General features: G+C 46.5%; 1 protein-coding gene across 1 annotated transcript in view; it reads left to right on the plus strand.

The window, feature by feature from the left end:
* MRPS27 (mitochondrial ribosomal protein S27) overlaps nt 1-24,045 on the plus strand; it is a 278,880-nt gene that overhangs the window by 52,139 nt on the left and 202,696 nt on the right. The window contains exon 4 of the mRNA XM_063963882.1: nt 6,671-6,729. Within this exon, the coding sequence (XP_063819952.1) occupies nt 6,671-6,729 (59 nt within the window). The remainder of the gene's footprint in view (nt 1-6,670; nt 6,730-24,045) is intronic.

Below are 24,045 nucleotides of genomic sequence, written 5' to 3' on the forward strand. Positions count from 1 at the left end.
TTGCAAGACTGTGCACTAAAGGCAAATGTGTGGCTTCTGTAAGTGAACAATATTTCAGAGTTTATGTACTTAGATTAAGATACTTGCTGTGGTAATTTGAAAGCTGCATCTTGTACAGAACACATATGGTTATCATAATGAGGAAAAGGTGGGAGTCACCCCCCCCCCCCCCCCCCGTTTTAGACAGTGCCCTGTCACGTTTAACAAAAAGGTGATTCTCCCTGCGCCTGGGACGGCTTCCCTAAAGGAGCCGGCAGACCGCAAGTTAGAGACAACGTTAAAATCTATTTATGTGGCCAATGGGACACTACTCAGACCTACCATTGCCTGTGCGTGGGTGAAAAATGGTCAGAAAACTTGTCATCAGAGATTGACACAATAGATAAAGACGAGATTCTCCTAACGTTGGGTCATATCAAAGACGCTGCTGCATATTTGCTAGAGGCCATGAAAGATATTGGGCTTTTGGGATCAAAAGCTGCTACCATGGCTATTTCAGCAAGGAGGGCATTGTGGATTCGCCAATGGAATGTTGACGCAGATTCCAAGAGAAATATGGAGGCTCTCCCGTATAAAGGTGAGGCCTTGTTTGGAGATGGGCTGTATGCTTTAGTCTCTGCGGCTACCACAGGTAAGTCGACATTCTTGCTGTATGCTCCTGCGCCGGCGAAAAAGACACATCACTCTCAGATGCAGTCCTTTCGGCCCAATAAATACAAAAAGGGTAAAGGTTCCCCTTTTTTTTGCGGGTAGAGGAAGGGGAAAAGGAAAAAAGTCTGCAGCGCCTCCGGGATCACAGGAGCAGAAATCAACCCCTGCTTCTGCCAAATCTTCAGCATGATGCTGGGGCTCCCATGCGGGAGTCCGCTCAGGTGGGGGCACGTCTGAAACTTTTCAGTCACGTCTGGGTTCAATCTGGCCTGGACCCGTGGATCTTACAAATTGTATCCCACGGGTACAAACTAGAGTTTCAAGACTTTCCCCCAGGCCGATTTTTCAGATCGGCCTTACCAGCTTCTCTTCCAGACAGGGAAGTAGTAGCAGCAGCAATACAAAATTGTGTCAGGATCAAGTCATTGTCCTGGTTCCCTTGTCACAACAAGGAGAAGGGTTTTATTCAAGCCTATTTTGTAGTTCCGAAGCCGGACGGCTCGGTCAGACCAATCCTAAACCTGAAAAATCTGAATCTCTACCTGCAAAGGTTCAAGATCAAGATGGAATCTCTGAGGGCAGTGATTTCCAGTCTGGAACAGGGGTAATTCATGGTGTCAGTGGACATAAAAGATGCCTACTTACATGTTCCCATTTATCCTCTGCATCAGGCTTATCTGAGATTCGCAGTGCAGGATTGTCATTACCAATTTCAGACGTTGCCGTTTGGACTTTCCACGGCTCCGGGGGTGTTCACCAAGGTAATGGCGGAGATGATGGTTCTCTATCGACAGAAAGGAGTCAATATAATTCCGTACCTGGATGATCTCCTGTTAAAAGCGAGGTCCAGAGAAAAGCTGGTGCAAAATATTGCACTCTCCCTGACAATAGGAAGGGGAATCCACAAAATGGATGTGGGCGCTGATTAATTAAAAATAATAAAAAGAAATAAGAAAAAGAAAAAACAGTATTGTTTTTATATATAAAATGTATTATAATTTGTATAATTTTTCAAAGAGGTACTAATCTCCCTTCTGGCTGCCCACAATGGTGGACCTGGGTACCCACCGTGCTAAACAGAAAAAGAAAGAGAATATGTGGGCGCTCGGAGGGGATGATAATACAACGGCTGCTGGTTTTGTAAACATACAAATTAGTTTATTGGTAAAATAGTATTTCTAAAAGATAGATAAACACTGGATGGCTGGATGCCTTTACATAGCATGTGCACAATTAGAAATAAAAAATAAATAAAACATATATATAAAATACAAGACTGTGTCCTAGGCCTCAGAACTTGCTGGTAATTAGACACAACTTAATGTGTTAGTTATTTGCATGCAAAAGCCGGCTGTTAGATGGCTGTAAAAAGTTAGTGCATATTGATCTCAAGGTGCAAAATTGAGAAAAAGGCTGATAAATACTTGTAAAGCCTGTTAATACTTCACCAATATAGAACTGGTATGAGGAGAGTTCAGTAGTAGGCTTAGGGTGATGCTAGCTGAGCTGGGTCCACCTGTCTCCCGTCCGTAAGCCTTACTTGATTTACTGACCAATTGCGTGGCCGACCGCTCTGCGGCGGTTCCCTGGGGCAAGTCCTACCGTTGGTGGTGCAGTGTGCTGGCAGCTGACACTGGGCCAGGGTGGGACGGAGAGCAGAGAGTCCCACGTGCAAGTCCTGGGTAGCAGGGGACGCTGTAGTGCCGCGTTCCGCGACTTCCGGGTTCGGGGCTTCCGGCTTCCGGTTGCGTTCCACCTGCGTTCCACAGTCGTATGAGTCAACTGACGCGTTTCTCCGCCTCCAAAATGGGCGGTTTAATCAGAGGTACCTCTGATGAAACCTCCCATTTTGGAGGCAGAGAAACGCGTCAGGTGACTCATACGACTGTGGAACGCAACCGGAAGCCCCAAACCCGGAAGTCGCGGAACGCGGCACTACAGCGTCCCCTGCTACCCAGGACTTGCACGTGGGACTCTCTGCTCTCCGTCCCACCCTGGCCCAGTGTCAGCTGCCAGCACACTGCACCACCAACGGTAGGACTTGCCCCAGGGAACCGCCGCAGAGCGGTCGGCCACGCAATTGGTCAGTAAATCAAGTAAGGCTTACGGACGGGAGACAGGTGGACCCAGCTCAGCTAGCATCACCCTAAGCCTACTACTGAACTCTCCTCATACCAGTTCTATATTGGTGAAGTATTAACAGGCTTTACAAGTATTTATCAGCCTTTTTCTCAATTTTGCACCTTGAGCTCAATATGCACTAACTTTTTACAGCCATCTAACAGCCGGCTTTTGCATGCAAATAACTAACACATTAAGTTGTGTCTAATTACCAGCAAGTTCTGAGGCCTAGGACACAGTCTTGTATTTTATATATATGTTTTATTTATTTTTTATTTCTAATTGTGCACATGCTATGTAAAGGCATCCAGCCATCCAGTGTTTATCTATCTTTTAGAAATACTATTTTACCAATAAACTAATTTGTATGTTTACAAAACCAGCAGCCGTTGTATTATCATCCCCTCCGAGCGCTCACATATTCTCTTTCTCTCCCTGACAATACTTCAACATCACGGTTGGAACATAAATTTTCCAAAGTCACAATTGGAACCGACGACAAGATTGTCCTTTCTGGGGATGATACTGGACACGGAAGTACAGAGGGTATTTCTTCCAGTAAAAAAGTCTCTGGAAATCCAGAGAATGGTCAAACAAGTCCTGAAACCAACAAGAGTGTTGATTCATCAATGCATTCGGCTGTTGGGAAAGATGGTAGCAGCCTACGAGGCCATACAGTTTGGCCGATTCCATGCCAGAGTATTCCAGTGGGACCTGTTGGACAAGTGGTCCGGATTCCATCTACACATGCATCAGAGGATAATCCTGTCATCCAAAGCCAGAATTTCGCTCCTGTGGTGGCTACACAGTTCTCACCTACTAGAGGGACGCAGATTTGGGATTCAGGACTGGATCCTGGTGACCACGGATGCAAGTCTCCGAGGCTGGGGAGCTGTCACACAGGGGGAAAGCTTCCAGGGAAGATGGTCAAGTCAAGAAACTTGTCTTCACATAAATGTTCTGGAGTTGAGAGCCATTTACAACGGCCTTCTACAAGCGGTGCATCTTCTTCAAGATCAACCCGTACAGATCCAGTCAGACAATGTAACAGCAGTCGCGTACATAAACCGTCAGGGCGGAACGAAAAGCAGAGCGGCAATGGCAGAGGTGTCAAAGATCCTCCACTGGCCAGAAAGACATGCAAGAGCTCTGTCGGCAATTTTCATTCCGGATGTGGACAACTGGAAAGCAGACTTCCTCAGCAGACACAATCTCCATCCAGGAGAATGGGGCCTACACCAAGAAGTCTTCACAGAGTTGACAGGTCTTTGGGGAATTCCTCAAATAGACATGATGGCGTCTCGTCGCAACAAGAAGCTTCAGAGATATTGTTCCAGGTCGAGAGACCCTCAAGTAATAGCAGTGGATACACTGGTGGCCCAGTGGGTGTTTCAGTCAGTGTATGTCTTCCCTCCACTTCCACTCATTCCGAAAGTTCTCAAAATAATAAGAAGAACAGGAGTTCGACAATCCTTATTGTCCCAGACTGGCCAAAGAGGGCTTGGTATCCAGATCTTCAGGAGTTACTCATAGAAGATCCTTTGCCTCTTACTCTCCGCGAGGACCTGCTGCAGCAGGGGCTGTGCACGTATCAAGACTTACCACGGCTACATTTGACGGCATGGCTGTTGAGCGCCGGATCCTAGCCCAAAAGGATATTCCCAAAGAAGTCATTCCCACTCTTATTCAGGCCAGGAAAGGAGTAACGTCTAAACATTGCCACCGTATTTGGAGAAAATATGTGTCTTGGTGTGAAACCAAGAAGCCTCCAACGGAAGAGTGTCAGTTAGGACGTTTTCTCCATTTTCTCCAGGCGGGTTTGGATGCAGGCCTACGATTGGGTTCAATCAAGGTCCAGATTTCGGCTTTGTCCGTTTTCTTTCAAAAACAATTGGCCTCCCTTCCAGAAGTTCAGACGTTCGTGAAAGGGGTGCTACACATTCAACCTCCATTTGTGCCTCCTGTGGCACCATGGGATCTTAACGTGGTGTTATGATTCCTTTAGTCGGATTGGTTTGAACCTCTCCAGGAGATAGAGCTAAAATTTCTCACTTGGAAAGTGGTCATGCTGTTGGCCTTGGCATCCGCAAGACGGATGTCTGAGTTAGGGGCCTTGTCTCACAAGAGCCCTTACTTGGTTTTCCATGAAGATAGGGCTGAGTTACGAACTCGTCAGCAATTTCTTCCAAAAGTGGTTTCTTTTTTCCATATAAACCAACCTATCGTGGTGCCAGTGGCTACTGACACCTTCGCTGCTTCAAAGTCTCTGGATGTGGTCAGGGCTTTGAAAATCTATATCGCCAGAACGGCTCGGATAAGAAAAAGAGGTGCTATTTATCCTGTATGCTCCCAACAAGATTGGGTGTCCTGCCTCTAAGCAGACTATTGCGCGCTGGATCAGAGGTACGATTCAGCACGCTCATTCCACAGCAGGATTGCCGGTACCGAATTCGGTGACTGCCTATTCTACTAGAAAGGTGGGCTCGTCCTGGGCGGTTGCCCGGGGGGTCTCGGCATTACAGCTTTGCTGAGCAGCTACTTGGTCAGGGGCAAATACGTTTGCTAAGTTTTACAAGTGTGACACCTTGGCCGATGAGGACCTACAGTTTGGTCAATCGGTGCTGCAGGGTCATCCGCACTCTCCCGCCCATACTGCAGCTTTGGTATAACCCCATGGTACTGAAGTGGACCCCAGCATCCTCTAGGACGTATGAGAAAACAGGATTTTTATACCTACCGGTAAATCCTTTTCTCCTAGTCCGTAGAGGATGCTGGGCACCCAGCCCAGTGCGTACTTTACCTGCAGTTGTTAATTTATTAAAAATGTTTCAGCACGGTTGCTGTAATGTTCATGCCCGTTGGCATGTGTTGTGTTGAATGCCATGTGTGCGGCATGGTTGAAGTTTGAGCTGGTATGAATCTCACCATTAACTAAAAAAGTAAATCCTTTCCTCTAAATGTCCGTCTCCCAGGGCACATTTACTATACTGAGGTCTGGAGGAGGGGCATAGAGGGAGGAGCCAGTTCACACTCTGAAAAAGTCTTAGAGTGCCCATGGCTCCTGTGGATCCGTCTATACCCCATGGTACTGAAGTGGACCCCAGCATCCTCTATGGACTAGGAGAAAAGGATTCACCCGTAGGTATTAAAATCCTGTTTTCTTTCATTGATTTGGATGGCATTTTCTTGCGTAGTGATTTTGCTTCTTCAGTCTTACTAGATATGAACAACATTTTGCACATACATGAAATTAACTGAATTTTTGCATGTGTGATATAAGGTTTCTGGGATTGCAGGGAATATCTGCTTTTATTTTTTAATTTACATGAAATCATCCAGAGCTAATTGCTGTTTTATCAAGAAGTACAGTATTTTTAGAATATTTATTACAGGTTGAGTATCCCATATCCAAATATTCCGAAATACAGAATATTCCGAAATACAGACTTTTTTTAGTGAGAGTGAGATAGTGAAACCTTTGTTTTTTGATGGCTCAATGTACACAAAACTTTGTTTAATACACAAAGTTATTAAAATATTGTATTAAATGACCTTTAAGCTGTGTGTATAAGGTGTATATGAAACATAAATGAATTGTGTGAATGTACACACACTTTGTTTAATGCACAAAGTTATAAAAAATATTGTCTAAAATTACCTTCAGGCTGTGTGTATAAGGTGTAGATGAAACATAAATGCATTCTGTGCTTAGATTTAGGTCCCATCACCATGATATCTTATTATGGTATGCAATTATTCCAAAATACGGAAAAATCCGATATCCAAAATACCTCTGGTCCCAAGCATTTTGGATAAGGGATACCTTATTTTGATTTGCTATGCTGTCAGTCACTGACGATATTTAGTTCAAAATGTTTTTGTTTTTCATTTCCTTCAGTTTATTGACAATATTAAATGCAAAGAAGAAATTGAACTAGGAGAATACTACCTATACAAGTAAGTAATGTTATTTAATGTTGATAAATACCTCCCGACTATTAATTTAAAGCGCTAATGCACTTAAAGGCAAGACAGTCTTCATTTAAAAAAATGACTTGCTTTTGGAGGTTGTTTATTAATTATTTAAAGAAAATAAACGTAGATTTTGGGGGAAAATAACTTACAAAGTCACTAATTGGATGGTGTGTCATTCTTAATTACATGTATTGTGAAACACTGCAGGGTGAAAACATGGTTCCTATGGTTAACTGAAGTTGAGTTGAGTTAAACACGGAGAGCATTCTAATGAGCGCTGTACAACACAGGGAGCATTCTAGTGAGCTCTGTACAACACAGAGAGCATTCTAGTGAGCTCTGTACAACACGGAGAGCATTCTAGTGACCAATTTATATTTCTTGTGTTGCATGTTATTAAATTGTCTTTATTTCAATTCTACTATAACTCTGTATGGAGAGCGATTTTAATTTATTTGAAAACACCAATTATTTACTTTTACTCTGGATAGAAAAAAAATTGCCTAACCTTGCCTTTATGATAATAAAAAGTTCCTCTTGGAAAACACACGCTCTGGCACAGCCGCACTGAAACTGTAATATGGACTTCATGCTCGATTTGTTTATCAGATGCGTACACTGCCTCCACGCAATCTCTATACACAGTATTATAACTTATGTGTAAGTAATATTTTATACTATGCTCAAAAAAATAAAGGGAACACTTAAACAACACATCCTAGATCTGAGTGAATGAAATATTCTTATTAAATACTTTGTTCTTTACATAGTTGAATGTGCTGACAACAAAATCACACACAAATTATCAATGGAAATCAAATTTATTAACCCATGGAGGTCTGGATTTGGAGTCGCACTCAAAATTAAAGTGGAAAAACACAGTACAGGCTGGTCCAACTTTGATGTAATGTCCTTAAAACAAGTCAAAATGAGGCTCAGTAGTGTGTGTGGCCTCCACGTGCCTGTATGACCTCCCTACCACGCCTGGGCATGCTCCTGATGAGGTGGCGGATGGTCTCCTGAGGATCTCCTCCCAGACCTGGACTAAAGCATCCGCCAACTCCTGGACAGTCTGTGGTGCATTTGGTGGATGGAGCAAGACATGGTGTCTCAAATGTACTCAATTGGATTCAGGTCTGGGGAACGGGCGGGCCAGTCCATAGCATCAATGCCTTCGTCTTGCAGGAACTGCTGACACCCTCCAGCCACATGAGTTCTAGCATTGTCTTGCATTAGGAAGAACCCAGGGCCAACCGCACCAGCATATGGTCTCACAAGGGGTCTGAGGATCTCATCTCGGTACCTAATGGCTACCTCTGGCGAGCACATGGAGGGCTGTGCGGCCCCTAAAAGAAATGCCATCCCACACCATTACTGACCCACTGCCAAACCGGTCATGCTGGAGGATGTTGCAGGCAGCAAAACGTTCTCCTTGGCGTCTCCAGACTCTGTCACGTCTGTCACATGTCCTCAGTGAGAACCTGCTTTCATCTGTGAAGAGCACAGGGTGCCAGTGGCGAATTTGCCAATCTTGGTGTTCTCTGGCAAATGCCAAACGTCCTGCACGGTGTTGGGCTGTAAGCACAACCCCCACCTGTGGACGTCGGGCCCTCATTCTACCCTCATGGAGTCTGTTTCTGATCGTTTGAGTATACACATGCACATTTGTGGCTTGCTGGAGGTCATTTTGCAGGGCTCTGGCAGTGCTCCTCCTGTTCCTCCTTGCACAAAGGCGGAGGTAGCGGTCCTGCTGCTGGGTTGTTGCCCTCCTACGGCCTCCTCCACGTCTCCTGATGTACTGGCCTGTCTCCTGGTAGCGCCTCCATGCTCTGGACACTACGCTGACAGACACCGCAAACCTTCTTGCCACAGCTCGCATTGATGTGCCATCCTGGATGAGCTGCACTACCTGAGCCACTTGTGTGGGTTGTAGACTCCGTCTCATGCTACCACTAGAGTGAAAGCACCGCCAGCTTTCAAAAGTGACCAAAACATCAGCCAGAAAGCATAGGAGCTGAGAAGTGGTCTGTGGTCACCACCTGCAGAACAACTCCTTTATTGGGGGTGTCTTGCTAATTGCCTATAATTTCCACCTGTTGTCTATTCCATTTGCACAATAGCATGTGAAATTGATTGTCAATCAGTGTTGCTTCCTAAGTGGGCAGTTTGATGTCACAGAAGTGTGATTGACTTGGAGTTACATTGTGTTGTTTAAGTGTTCCCTTTATTTTTTTGATCAGTGTAGTTTACAGCATTATTGTATTCCTTTAATATTATACAAACACCACACCTTTGGTGGCATTATAATGCGTACACCTCTTACACATTGAACTCTGGTGATATAAAAAAAAACTCCCCCCAGATCTCATGTGGCATTATAATATAGACCCACCTTCATGCCTACTCCAGTCCCATGGCCATGATTACAACCTGACCGGCATGTAATGAAGTCCGAGGTCGGCGGTCGTGCAGGATGCCGGCTGAACTCTGACTTTTTTTTTTTTTTAAAGGAGCAATCATGTACAAGGCTAAACCATGCCTTGTACATGATTGCCTCTTTCAAAAAAGCTAGAGTTCGGCCAGCGTCCCGCACGACCGCCGACCTTGGACTTCATTACATACCGCCCCCTGTGTCCAGATTAACTACCTTAGTCTCCCTACAATCCGTTAGTCCTAAACCGATAATAGACTTATGTCTCGAATTCCAGCCTCAATCACCTAGGAAAAGGCAGCTCTATAGGAGGACAGCAGAGGTAGGCTGGGCTGAGTGGCTTCTGCACAGTTTCCATGGCTGCAAGTAGTCCAGTCACCTGCAGCTGCACACTACAGCAGTAGGCCTGGTGGCTAACAGGCAGACAGAGTGTGTCTTTTAAACACAGAGAGCAGCATCCCCTGATTGCGTCTTAGCCGCCAGATGCAGCTGTGTAGTATACGGTTTTGTTGCTGTTCATATAATGTGATATAAGACAAATTACAAAGATGTCTGTTCAGTTTTGGGTATTGTGTTGTTGCGACAGCGTGCAAATGCCAGCAGTGGCACACCAAATCACTCTGAGCTCTCCCTGAAAATTGCAGGTATTTGTTCTCAGCTCCATAGGGTTGCATATAAAAATACTATGAGAGCTGCTGTAATGTGGCATATATGTGCACTTTCTGCCATTGCCTGCAATTGAATCAGCCCCACGAAATGTGTTACCTATGATCTGGTGCATCCCCTAATGTGTCTGTGTCTAGCAGTCCCAAGCATGACATCCTCCCTCCTGCTTGGGTAACAATAGGAACAATTATGTCTCACTTTTTGACTTCCCTTTAATGCAACAGAGAAATGAATGGGGGTGAATTCACATTCACCTAAGCAAAACATAAGATCTCCTTCTCAAGACCATTAGATACTCATGTTGCCTTCAGAACTGGATTTTGAAACTTCCACTTATTGGGCCTGATTCTGAGTCAGGAGCAAAGCAAAATGAGCAAGTAACATTGCATCTGGACAGACCATGCTGCAAGGTGTGCAAATACATTTATTATGTTTGCATGTACGTAAATACTGGCTGCTTCTGCATGTAGCTCACAAATGCTGGCCAGCTTTATTATACTGCAGTTTACTGCAAATCTGCGTTTGGTCACCCCCCTCCCAGGTCTAAATCTCCTCTGCACATTACATCTGCTCCACGGGTCTGATTCAGAGCCTGAAGAATCTGCTGCCCATGTCGCAAAGTACAGAAGCAGAACAGCTGTAGACGTCCGTTTATTGACAGTCTGCAGCCATTTGGATGTGGGGAGGGGGCGACGACAGCTGTTTCCCAAAATGGAGGAGTGTCTTCTGCACTTTGGTGGGGGAGTGCCGAGGCCAGGGACTCCATAGTCAAAGATTTCCTGGCCACTTGTCCAGTGCGGGAGCGGCTGGCTTGCTTGCTCCGCTAGGACGTAGCATGGATCACTAATGCATGCAGGAGGCGTCTACTTATACTATGCTGCATTACCAGATCAGAACCACATCTGAATAGGCCTACTGTGCGGTGCCACATGGTTTTATTATGGTACACCATTACTTGCTTTGTTTTACTCTACTCCCAACTCAAATTTGTCCCCATTGTGCTGGCATATGACTGATCTCTATATACCCTTGATTTAATACCACCTTTGCTATGGGCTGTCAGCCAAAAAATGATCTAAAGCTGTGAAATGCTTACATTATATAGTGATCAATACATTTTCCTCTAACACATCAGCGTGCGCATGAAAAGAGAAGTGTGTGCAAATCAAGTAAACCTAGACCTTGTTAGCAGCAGTTGGTGATAGACACATTTTCATATGCCTATAATCATGGTCTGGCATGTGCTGTTGGGCTATTCTTCGTCATTTATTTCCAACTGCCAATTTATTCCGCAGTGCATGAAATATGACAGTGAATATCTGAAGTTGGAAACTCATCTCTTAACATTATGGTTAGTTTACTAGTTACAGGGCCGTAGCTTGTAAAAACGTGCCGGACCAAGAGCCTGATTTACACTTGTACGCTAACTTAGTGGCTAGCGTACAAGTCTGATTGTGGGACCCGTTCTTCGCATGTGTACACTACAGGTCATGCGTTCTCACACGCAGTGCCCCATAAGCCCCAGGCTGATTGATGGGCTGAGGGCGTTTGGGGGAGGAAAAGGGCTGGCATCGGGTCTGTTCCTCAAAATGGAGTCATGCTGAAGTCAGTGCCTGTGTCTGGCGACACAGACTTACTGACCTCTGCTGCAGACCCGACAGAAATCTGGCTCGGATGACAGACGGTGCGTCTTCAGATGCAACAGCGGATCACGGAAGCAGGCAAGAGGCCGCCTCCCGCTGCATTAGCATATTACCTGGCAGTATTGTACAGCCGCTTCCCTGCGGCTGCACAATAACATACAAAATTGTCACACTGCAACCGAAATAATACTGGCACAATAAAACCCCAATGATGTTTGCTTTCAAGATGAAATTCTTTATTATTTAATTTTTTTTTAAATAGTGTGCAATTGGCGAAGCATGTAATATTCATCTTTATTATATAGTGCAGGATAAGTACAAGACCAACACCCATCTATTGCACTGATTAATAAACATTACAGTTCTGGCATTGCTGCCATTTCCCATCAGCCCTGAAACGACTGCCAAGCAGAAGCACAACGCACCAGACACGAAGAACCAGGCTTCCTATTAATTATTTTTAATGGCCACGACTTGATGATGCCTCCAAAACCTGGACACAATTATCTAACGTCTGAGCAGCGATCTTTCAAAGTAACACTATTCCCTTCCTCCTTCTGAACAAACATGTATCTGAGCCGGCCAGCTAGTTTAGGGAACTGGAGACTTGTTTAAGATTAAAAAAAATAAAAATAAAAATAAAGTAATGTTTATTGTTTTTTTTTTTTCTGTGTGTATATTTAAGATTCACGCTTCGTGACGATGCGTTACTGTTATTTTTCTGTAACTGACTACACTTTCAATTAGCAGTTCTATGGCATTAACGCTTTCCAATAATTTTATTATCTACAATTAGTATCGGTAGGATATATATTAAATAAAACCGCTCACAGCACCGATTTTTATTTGGATATGTGCTGTCGTGGTCCATGGACCCATCTTACCAGTGCACATCAAGGTGATCTCCTAATCTCTCCTGCGGCTGTGTTTTGCGCTGACCTTATAATGAATTTTTATTAATTTAAGCCTAGTATATTCTTAAGTTGATGAATAGTGACACATAGTAAGTGGTCATTTATTTATCAGATATGTTGGTCATTTGATTTCCTATTTAAAGCATCTCCTACTGACAATGTAGGCAGCCACTTTTTTAAGTCTTAATCATATTTACACGACTTCTGCCTATCAATTGTCTAGAAACCAGTGACGTAATGTAATGAATTGGCTTTGTTACCACCAAATACCTCATCCCCAGTTGCTATTGATTTGGTTATTGGCATTCCTATTGTTACGTCAGCACAACATGGTAGCTACAATTGGTATAGACAACAGTACTCTTTAATATTGTCATCTGAGGAAACGCTTGACCATTCCCGCGCCGGCATGCTCACTCAACACCTAAGGAAAACGGATACAGGGCCTAATTCAGATATGGACGCTATTAGTATTGCTGCTGTTTCTGCTGCGGGGTACACTGGGCTCCACAAGTCTGGACAATGCGGTGTAGAGTAGGATCTTTATCCGAGGCACCAACAGGCTCAAAGCTTTGACCTTCTTCCCAAGATGCATAGCGCCGCCTCCTGTATCACCCCGCCTCCCAGCACAGGAGCTCAGTTTGTCAGTTGGTGCTGCAGTAAGCAGGCACTTAACAGAGGGGCTGCTCCAAGCAGCACTGAGAAAAGCTTTTTATAAGGTAAAAAGTGAAGACTTCAAGGGCAGCAGCGGTGATAAATGTCTAGTGACATTCACTGCTGCAGCTCCAGCTCTCCCCAGCGGCGCTGTACACTCCCGAGCCCTGGTTGCCGGGTACCTACAGCGGAGGCTCCGGTTTTCTTCATGTTAGGGACACATGGCTGAGGCTCTCCGGGATCGCGTGGCCGCGCTTCGGGAGGTGGTAAGTGGGTCCCGCTCGCGGGACCCGGTCTTTATCGCGATCTGGCGCGGACAGTGGGAGGCAGGCCTCGCGCGCTGGCGGTGGACACTGTGGATACAGGCGATCCCACTGGATCACCAGGGCATGGGCGCAGGTCAGGTTTTCTCTTAAAACCGATTTTAATATCGCCCACAGTACCCGGTGGTTTTGCCAGCAAGGGGGATAAGGCTTAGACCTAAAGCCCCTCCCCCAGCCCCAGGGCGCCATTTCTAGCAAGTGTTCCCGCCCTGGAGCTGCATATCTGTCTTTTCCTCACTCCCTGTCAGTGTCTGCGGCGCCATTATTCCTCAGTTCACTATTCCTGGGACTGCTTGGGCAAATCCTCCTATGTAAAGCCGCCTGGTTGTCAGCGCTGTGCCTTTACATGACACTTAAGTATTCTACCTTGCTATCCCTATATTCTATAACCTGAGGGGGCTTGGTGCGTCAGGTGTTATCTTATATAGGATTTTCACAAAGATATACTGTATTACGTATTTTTCTCTGTGATTTAGTCACCATATCTCTCCTTTATCCCTGCTGGTGCTGACTACACTGCGCAGGGGTTTGGGTTTAGGGATATAGTGCTGCTAATAATTGTACTGTGTTACCTCTTACTGCAAGTTATATCATGTCTGCTTCTGAGGGTAATGGTTCTGGGGCTGAACACACTGCTGGTGTTGCTGAAGCCACAGGCACATATGGGGAGAATATAGCAGCTGTGGGCTCTGGTTCTGGGGGCTCCTTGCCCCCCAGTGGGACTGTGGCAACGGAGGCACATACTGACTCCGTGGGCCGCTTTTTCCACGCTTCTGCATAAACTAACACCCCCTATGGGACCCCCAATGCCGGTACAACCGTATGTGGTCCCTGCAGCTAACCCCCCATGGGCGGACGATTTATCTGCTCAATTAAAGAAGTTGAACCAGTCCCTGACTACTAAAAAGTCTGACCAACGCTCGCCTTAGTCCAAGAGGTCCTCTAAGCGAGCACTCATCTCCTCACAATCCACTGCTGTCACTGACATCTCGTCTGATGAAGACAGCACATACACTGACCCCACAGGTTCTGACTCAGATATGGCTGATGGGGAGGGTAGTTCACATGTGGATGTTCCTGATCTTTTGGAGGCTATTAAGTTAATTCTGCAGATTACGGATGATCCCGAGCCATCCGTTCCTCCTAAGAAACCAGATAGGTTCAAGCGTCAGAAGGTGATTAAACAAGTTTTACCTCACTCTGACCACCTAGTGGATATACATCAGGAACCCTGGCAAAGCCCGGGTACGAAGTTTGTGCCTCAAAAGAAGATGCTGGCTCGCTATCCCCTCGCGCCAGAGCTGTCTAAGAATTGGGAAACGCCTCCTCCAGTAGACTCGCATGTGGCTAGGATGGTGGTTTCCTCAGCTCTACCTATCACTACCGTCACGTCTGTAAAAGAGCCTACTGATAAAAGTGTAGAGGGTTGTCTAAAAGTGATTTACACCCTCACGGGTGCTACAGAAAGGCCCACTATTGCAGCTACATGGGCGGCAGAGGCTATTGAAGCATGGGCCTTGGAGTTAGAAGCTGAAATCTCTTCTGACCATGCTAGACAATGCTTGTCATATATTGTCACAGCTTCTTGCTATATTAAAGAGGCGGCTTCTGATGCCGGTATCCTAGCAGCCAAGGCCTCTACTACGTCAGTCCTGGCTCGCAGGATATTGTGGCTGAGATCCTGGTCTGTGGATCTGGACTCTAGAAAAACCCTGGAGGTACTCCCTTTCGAAGGGAGATATTCTGTTTGGGGAGGACTTAAATAAGATAGTGACTGACTTGGCTACTGCCAAAACTGCCTGTCTGCCTAATACAGCTCCTTCTGTGTCGAAGGCCAAAGGCACGTCCTTTCGCCCCTTTCGTCCTTCAGGTAAAGCAAAAGGTCAGGCGTACCATAAGCAGGCCCGCACTTCCAAACCTGGTAAGCCGAAGCCCAAAAGAGCCTGGGCTGCCCGTCAGCCAGCAGCCAAGACCGATAAGCCTGCCGCATGACTGGGCGGGCCTCCCCCTGACGGATCCCAGGGTGGGGGGCCGGCTTCTTGGGTATACCCAGGAACGGTTGAAGACCACTTCAGATGCCTGGGTACGGGAAGTCGTCACTCGACGTTACACCATAGCCTTCAATAACCGACCCCCTCATCGATTTTGCCAGACAGACGTGCCGTCGGACCAGACAAAGGCAAACTCTGCATTCGGTGGTACAGACCCTCCTGGATACAGGAGTCGTCGTAGTACAGGTGCCTCTTGCTCAGAGGGGCCGGGGGTACTATTCTCCGCTGTTTCTAGTCCCGAAACCGAATGGGTCCTCCCGGCCCATTCTCAACCTTAAGGCACTGAACAAGTTTGTGAAGGTTTCTAAGTTCCGTATGGAAACCCTTCGCTCTATAGTTTTGGCCTTGGAACCTGGGGACTACATGGTCTCCCTTGTCAAAGTCAGAAAAATATCACTCTGCATATTGCCATATATGCACCTCATGCGTGTGCACGCTGCACGAGCATGAGCTCTCCCGTGCGTGCGTATACTCGCGGTCGCGCGGTATGCGCATTTACGGTAGAGTTTGTGTGCGTCTAGCGGGCGATTCAATCATAACATAATTTAGTCATATAATGTATTTTGTAGATTATGGTCCCTTTGATAGAATCTGAAAGTTTAGTTAATATAGCATGTTCGGGGACGGAGAGATTCCTCTTTGTTTGATACGAAGGGTCAGACAGGGGTTACACAGTGGTGTTTAGTATCCATCGGAAGAGAATATAATTAGCAATATTCCGGTGTTGGTTTGAAGCGGATTACTCGCTCGTGCGCAGAGTTATGGACATAAGAAGTTTATGGACATTTACTATATTTGCACTTTATTACCCATGCGGCGGGAAACCCAGTTTCCCTCCCACCTGAGCAGTTTGAAATAGTCACAGCCCACCTGTATGAACCAACCTATGACCTTTTGTTATAATGCAGAGACGAATTCCTGTGTCCAATGAACAATAAGAATGTAGGGACCATTGTACTGTACTGTGTGTAAGTGTATATAAAGACAAGCCGATCTGGGCCAGCTCTCTACTCTTCTCAACGGTTCTCATCACTGATAATCGGGAGCTGGATATCCAGAAAGGCGCTTGCGATTGTTCCCCTTGTGCGTAAGTTCTCTGCAACCATATTTATCTCCTATTTTGTTGTAAGCCATTCTCTCTCTCCTTCCCCCTTACATGTAATTGTGTCTTTGTTGTATTTTAACGTGTAGTAACTCGGTTAGGTATTTTATGTTAGTTTGGTAGTGTATAACTTGTATTGTGTATTCTTTTGCAATTGAACGTTCATTCATTCCCTTAAAAAGGTGTTAGACCCTTAGACCGGTATTTGAGTGTTTATTATATTGCTAAAGGGTTCTCAGAGCGTAAGAATCGCTCATACAGCTTTCTAACTAACAAGGTTACACTGTGTTGCATTTACACCTTATCACTGCACAAAGGTTTACAATATAAGTACATTGTTTAGGATATTGTTACAAAGTTTTAACTCTGTGAGCGTCAGCGCCGCTCGTGATCTCCTCATGGTCTCGAGCGTCCGCTACACTGATAGCGTATCATTACGTTGGTCGGCAGCCTATAGCGTGCTTGCCTTTACGCATTAAGCCGTGAGCGAACGTGCCGCTCGTGCGTCTCGTCCACGGCTAAGCGTCCGCTACGCTGAGTACGTACCCTTACGGTACCACTTACTCTAATAGCGTACTGAGTCTTTTAACCTTTTAGCGTGTTTTATATAGGATATATATTAGGCTTTTACACCCTGGACATACAGGATGCTTACCTGCATATTCCTATAGCAGTGTCACATCAACAATACCTGAGGTTCGCTATTGGCAACCTCCATTACCAGTTTTGGGCGTTACGTTTTGGTTTAACAACGGCTCCGCGAGTCTTTACCAAAGTTATGGAGGTGATGACGGTGGTACTCCGCTGTCAAGGGATCAGGATACTGCCGTATCTGGACGACTAGTTAATCCTGGCAAATTCCCCAGTTCTTCTCCTGCGTCATCTGGATATGACGGTCCGGTTTCTACAAGCCCACGGGTGGCTCATCAACTGGAAGAAATCCTCACTGGTCCCTGCTCAGAGCATGGTGCATCAGGGAGCGCTGTTGGACACTCACAACCAGAGGTTGTTCTTGTCTGAGGAGAAAGTCCTGAAACTTCAGGACAGGATTCGTTGCTTCCTTTCTCGTCCGCAAGTGTCGATACATTCGGCAATGCAGGTGCTGGGCCTCATGGTATCAGCATTCGACATGGTGGAGTATGCTCAATTCCATTCTCGCTCCCTCCAGAAGCTGATTCTAGCCAAGTGGGACGGCCTGCCTCACCGGATCAGGTCTCACATGATCTCTTTGACTCCGGAGGTCCGTATGTCGCTGCTCTGGTGGCTCCAGGACCGACAATTGTGCAGAGGCCGTCCCTTCTGGATATCTAACTGGGTCCTGTTGACGATAGACGCCAGTCTAAGAGGTTGGGGCGCGGTGCTGGAGCAGCACTCCTTGCAGGGTCGGTGGACCAAGGAGGAATCTCTCCTCTCGATCAACATTCTGGAATTGCGGGCGGTCTTCAATGCGTTGAACCTAGCCCAGCATTTGATTCAGAACCGTCCTGTTCAAGTACAGTCGGACAACGCCACCACAGTGGCTTACATAAATCATCAAGGCGGCACTCGAAGCCGTTTGGCAATGAAGGAAGCCTCACGGATTCTACGTTGGGCAGAACGCCATCTACCGGCAATATCGGCAATATTCATTCCGGGAGTCCTGAATTGGGAAGCAGACTTTCTCAGTCGTCAGGACGTGTATGCCGGCGAGTGGGGCCTCCATCCAGAAGTGTTTTCAACTCCTCGTGGAAAGGTGGGTCTTCCAGATGTGGATCTGATGGCGTCTCGACACAATCACAAGGTTCCGGTCTTCGGAGCAAGGACAAGGGATCCTCAAGCAGCATTCGTGGATGCGCTGGCAGTGCCGTGGAGGTTTCGGCTGCCGTACGTGTTCCCTCCGGTGTCACTCCTGCCCAGGGTAATTCGGAAGTTCAAGCAAGAAAAAGGAAATCTGCTTCTCATAGCTCCGGCGTGGCCCAGACGGCACTGGTTCTCAGACCTGCAAGGCCTATCGTCAGAGCATCCACTTCTACTTCCACAACGCCCAGACCTCCTCGTTCAGGGCTCCTGTGTCTACCAGGACCTAGCCCGGCTGTCTTTGACGACGTGGCTCTTGAAGCTTCCGTCTTAAGAGCTAAGGGTTTTTCTGAAGAGGTCATTAAAACTATGTTGCGTGCCCGGAAACCGGCCTCTGCTCGGATTTACCATCGGGTCTGGCATTCCTACTTTGTTTGGTGCTCATCTAACCATTATGACGCTTCCAAGTTTAGTACAGCCAAACTTTTGGCTTTTCTACAGCAGGGCCTAGATTTAGGCCTGCGTCTGGCCTCCCTCAAGGTTCATATTTCTGCCTTGTCGGTGTGGTTTCAGAGAAAAATTGCGACTTTACCTGATGTTCATACTTTCACTCGGGGTGTGTTGCGTATCCGGCCTCCCTGTGTCCCGCCTGTGGCTCCTTGGGACTTGTCGGTGGTTTTGGAGGCGTTACAAGAGTCTCCATTTGAACCTCTTGGTTCAGCTGACCTTAAGTGGCTTTCCCTTAAGGTGGTGTTTCTGTTGGTTATTGCCTCTGCTGTAGGAGTGTCGGATTTGGGTGCCTTGTCTTGTGGTTCCCCATATCTGATTTTTCACCGTGACCGGGCGGTTCTTAGGACTCGTCCCGGATATTTGCCTAAGGTGGTTTTTTCGTTCCACCTTAATCAGGAGATTGTGGTTCCAGCTTTTGTCTCTCCTGATTTGTCTCCCAAAGAGCGGTCTTTGGATGTGGTACAGGCTCTCCGTATCTATGTGAAGAGAACTGCTTCTATTCGAAGGTCTGATTCTCTCTTTGTTTTGTTTGGATTTCACAAACGTGGCTGGCCTGCTCACAAGCAGACCCTGGCCAGGTGGATGAGAATGGTGATTGCGCATGCTTATGTGAAGGCTGGTCTGTCAGGTCCTGTTCACATTGCGGCCCATTCTGCTCGGTCTGTTGGACCTTCTTGGGCGGCCCAACGTGGTGCGACCCTTGATCAATTGTGCAAGGTGGCTACGTGGTCCCTCCGGGAACACGTTCATAAGGTTCTTTGCCTTCAATACTGCCGCTTCCCAGGATGCTTTCTTTGGACGCCGGGTTCTTGTGCCCGCTACAGTGCGTCCCCTCCCATAAGGAACTGCTTTAGGACATCTCCATTGGCCAGACTTTTGGAGCCCAGTGTACCCCGCAGCAGAAAACTAGTTTTATGGTAAGAACTTACCCTTGTTAAAACTCTTTCTGCGAGGTACACTGGGCTCCACAAGGCGCCCACCCTGACGCACTTAGCTTCTTTGGGTTGATATGGCATTAGCCGCTGACACTTGTCGTGAGAGTGTGGTGTATGTGGCTACTAACCGTTGTCGTCTCTTTTCCTGCTACTGCATTGGGCTGGTTAACTAAACTGAGCTCCTGTGCTGGGAGGCGGGGTGATACAGGAGGCGGCGCTATGCATCTTGGGAAGAAGGTCAAAGCTTTGAGCCTGTTGGTGCCTCGGATCAAGATCCTACTCTACACCCCATTGTCCAGACTTGTGGAGCCCAGTGTACCTCGCAGAAAGAGTTTTCCAAGTGTAAGTTCTTACCATAAAACTCGTTTTCTATGGGCGCAGCTGCAATTCGGAAAATGCTATTGCCACAGGTGGAGCATGAAAAAAAAAAAGTCTCCTTTTTGCCAGCATCGCAGCATCAGATCCCCATCACAACCATCTAAACTTTCTCAGAATAAACTTCGGAACTCAATGGAATCTCCGATGGTGGATGCAGACCATGGCCTCAGCCTAAAAAAATGATGCCCCCTTCCCCTATCATCGCTCTACTCTGAGTAAGGCCCATTGTATTATAATGCCTGAATATAACGGAGAGCATTTTTTTCTGTAATACTGGCCATCTAGTCTACCGGCTACAGGATGACAATCGAGCTGTTGCCATGCAGCTTTAGGCTTGGTTGATGTTTTAAACTTAACATCCCCCATTTTATATCTGGGTCTAACAATAGGAGACGGTTCTGTAGTGCTTGAGAAAGTTTGTTTTTCTGTTTGGGGAATACTGTAGGCATATCACCTTTTTGACTAATTGGCAGCCTGAAATATATTTTGAAACCTTTACTCTTTTAGTCCAGCAGGGGGCTCTGTTGTACTTATTGTAAATGTTTAGTGAACGTACATTTATTACATTATTCTGAAGTTTTCAGTTTACAAGGTTATTTAATATTTGTGCAGTGAGCAGCCCATGTGTAAGCTGTAACAGCATGCCTACATACACAATACTTTGTGCATTGCAAGCTGATCACTTATTTATGGTTTTATAGTCATACATAATGCATTTCTAACGGTGGAAGCTGAAAATGCAGCTATTCATAAAATTAAAACTGAAAACTAAAATCTTGAGTGTTCCCCCCCCCCCCCCCCCCCCCCATCTTTTTCCGAAATCTGAAGATTTTTAGATTTGAACAACAAAGAGATTTGTGACAGAACACTAATCTTCGGCTCATCACTGTTCATTCTGTGTAGCAGCACAGAATGGGATCTTAACCGGCTAGATTATTTGTACCCTGAATCGGGATTAAATGGAGAGCGTTATGGGTGGGGAAACTGAATAAGTACAGGGCTTCTGATATTTATAGTGCAATACTGTACGTTGAAGCAGAGATTTGTGTTAATACCACTATGGGTCATGACAGATCTTTTTTTCACATTTTAAGGCAACAATGGTTGTTCCTTTTTATGTTTTGGGGTGTTTTTTTTTTATCGGGAAGGGGGAGAGTCGCCTTTCTCTGAACAAAATCGGGGGTTTTCATACTGGCCTCTTCTAGAAGAGCAGACAAGTCTCCCCAAGCCCCTCTGTACCATCCACTGCCATCTATTTTCCACGTTAATTAGGCGTCCTGGTAACTTGATGACTCGATTTACAGTGCTGGGAGGCGTGGCTCTGTAAGCTGTCATGGGGCCACGATGATGGCACTGGGAAGCGCAGGCGGGAAGGAAATCTGCAACATCTTGAAATAGGTTTTGGTATTTAAACTGATTGATTCTACATTGTAGCATTTCTCTTGTATACATATCAGAACACAGGTGCACTCCATACACTGCTGTATTCTGATTTATAATTGTAACTGTTACTCTCAAACAGGAAACTATCTGGGGTATTTGTCAGTGACTGGAATGCAGTGACTGAATTAGAAGGAGCAGGAGTGAAAGAAAGCATGAGACTAGCAATTGTGGCTGATATTGCCTGGATTTTTATTTTTATTTTATTTTCCTCATTTGGAGGGGTTGTGTCTCTGCTCACACACACCCTTACATTGACTGACTCTATTCCAAAAGAAGGTGTGACACTCACAGAAGTCCTGTGTACTTTTCTTTACTAGGGTGTGCTCTATTAGGTCCAACGTCATTTCTCTGACGTCCTAAGTGGATGCTGGGACTCCGTAAGGACCATGGGGATTAGCGGCTCCGCAGGAGACTGGGCACAACTAAAGAATGCTTTAGGACTACCTGGTGTGCACTGGCTCCTCCCACTAAGACCCTCCTCCAGACCTCAGTTAGATTCTTGTGCCCGGCTGAGCTGGATGCACACTAGGGGCTCTCCTGAGCTCCTAGAAAGAAAGTATATTTAGGTTTTTTATTTTACAGTGAGATCTGCTGGCAACAGACTCACTGCAGCGAGGGACTAAGGGGAGAAGACGCGAACCTACCTAACAGGTGGTAGTTTGGGCTTCTTAGGCTACTGGACACCATTAGCTCCAGAGGGATCGACCGCAGGACCCGACCTTGGTGTTCGTTCCCAGAGCCGCGCCGCCATCCCCCTTACAGAGCCAGAAGCATGAAGAGTCCGGAAAATCGGCGGCAGAAGACTTCGGTCTTCACCAAGGTAGCGCACAGCACTGCAGCTGTGCGCCATTGCTCCTCATGTACACCTCACACTCCGGTCACTGATGGGTGCAGGGCGCTGGGGGGGGGGGCGCCCTGAGGGCAATATAAGACACCTTGGCTGGCAAATCATCACAATATATAGTCCCAGGGCTATATATGTGATAAATTACCCCTGCTAGAATCCATAAAAAAGCGGGAGAAAAGTCAGCCGAAAAAGGGGCGGGGCTTCTCCCTCAGCACACTGGCGCCATTTTTTCTTCACAGTGCAGCTGGAAGACAGCTCCCCAGGCTCTCCCCTGTAGTTTTCAGGCTCAAAGGGTTAAAAAGAGAGGGGGGGGGCACTAAATTTAGGCACAATATATGTATACAAGCAGCTATTGGGGGAAAAATCACTCAGTTATAGTGTTAATCCCTGCATTATATAGCGCTCTGGTGTGTGCTGGCATACTCTCTCTCTGTCTCCCCAAAGGACTTTGTGGGGTCCTGTCCTCAGAGCATTCCCTGTGTGTGTGCGGTGTGTCGGTACGGCTGTGTCGACATGTTGGATGAGGAAGGTTACGTGGAGGCGGAGCAGAGGCCGATAAATGGGATGTCGCCCCCTGTGGGGCCGACACCAGAGTGGATGGATAGGTGGAAGGTATTAACCGACAATGTCAACTCCTTACATAAAAGGCTGGATGACGTAACAGCTGTGGGACAGCCGGCTTCTCAGCCCGCGCCTGCCCAGGCGTCTCAAAGGCCATCAGGGGCTCAAAAAACGCCCGTTACCTCAGATGGCAGACACAGATGTCGACACGGAGTCTGACTCCAGTGTCGACGAGGTTGAGACATATACACAATCCACTAGGAACATCCGTTACATGATCTCGGCAATGAAAAATGTGTTACGCATTTCTGACATGAACCCAAGTACCACATAAAAGGGGTTTTATTTTTGGGGAGAAAAAGCAGCCAGTGTTTTGTTCCCTCATCAGATGAATGAATGAAGTCTGTAAAGAAGCGTGGGTTCCCCCGATAAGAAACTGGTAATTTCTAAAAAGTTACTGATGGCGTACCCTTTCCCGCCAGAGGATAGGTCACGTTGGGAGATATCCCTTAGGGTGGATAAGGCGCTCACACGTTTGTCAAAAAAGGTGGCACTGCCGTCTTAGGATACGGCCACCTTGAAGGAGCCTGCTGATAAAAAGCAGGAGGCTATCCTGAAGTCTGTATATACACACTCAGGTTATATACTGAGACCTGCAATTGCCTCAGCATAAATAGTGCTGCTGCAGCGTGGTCTGATACCCTGTCAGATAATATTAATACTCTAAGACAGGGATAATATTTTGCTAACATAGAGCATATTAAAGACGTCGTCTTATATATAAAGGATGCACAGAGGGATATTTGCCGGCTGGCATCCAGAATTAATGCAATGTCCATTCTGCCAGGAGGGTATTAGAAACCCGGCAGTGGACAGGTGATGCTGCCTGTAAAAGGCACATGGAAATTCTGCCTTATAAGGGTGAGGAATTGTTTGGGGATGGTCTCTGGAACCTCGTATCCACAGCAACAGCTGGGAAGAAAATTTTTTACCTCAGGTTTCCTCACAGCCTAAGAAAGCACCGTATTTTCAGGTACAGTCCTTTCGGCTTCAGAAAAGCAAAC

This window comes from Pseudophryne corroboree, chromosome 1 (genome assembly GCF_028390025.1).
Source record: "Pseudophryne corroboree isolate aPseCor3 chromosome 1, aPseCor3.hap2, whole genome shotgun sequence".
In the NCBI taxonomy this organism is placed as follows: Eukaryota; Metazoa; Chordata; class Amphibia; order Anura; family Myobatrachidae; genus Pseudophryne; species Pseudophryne corroboree.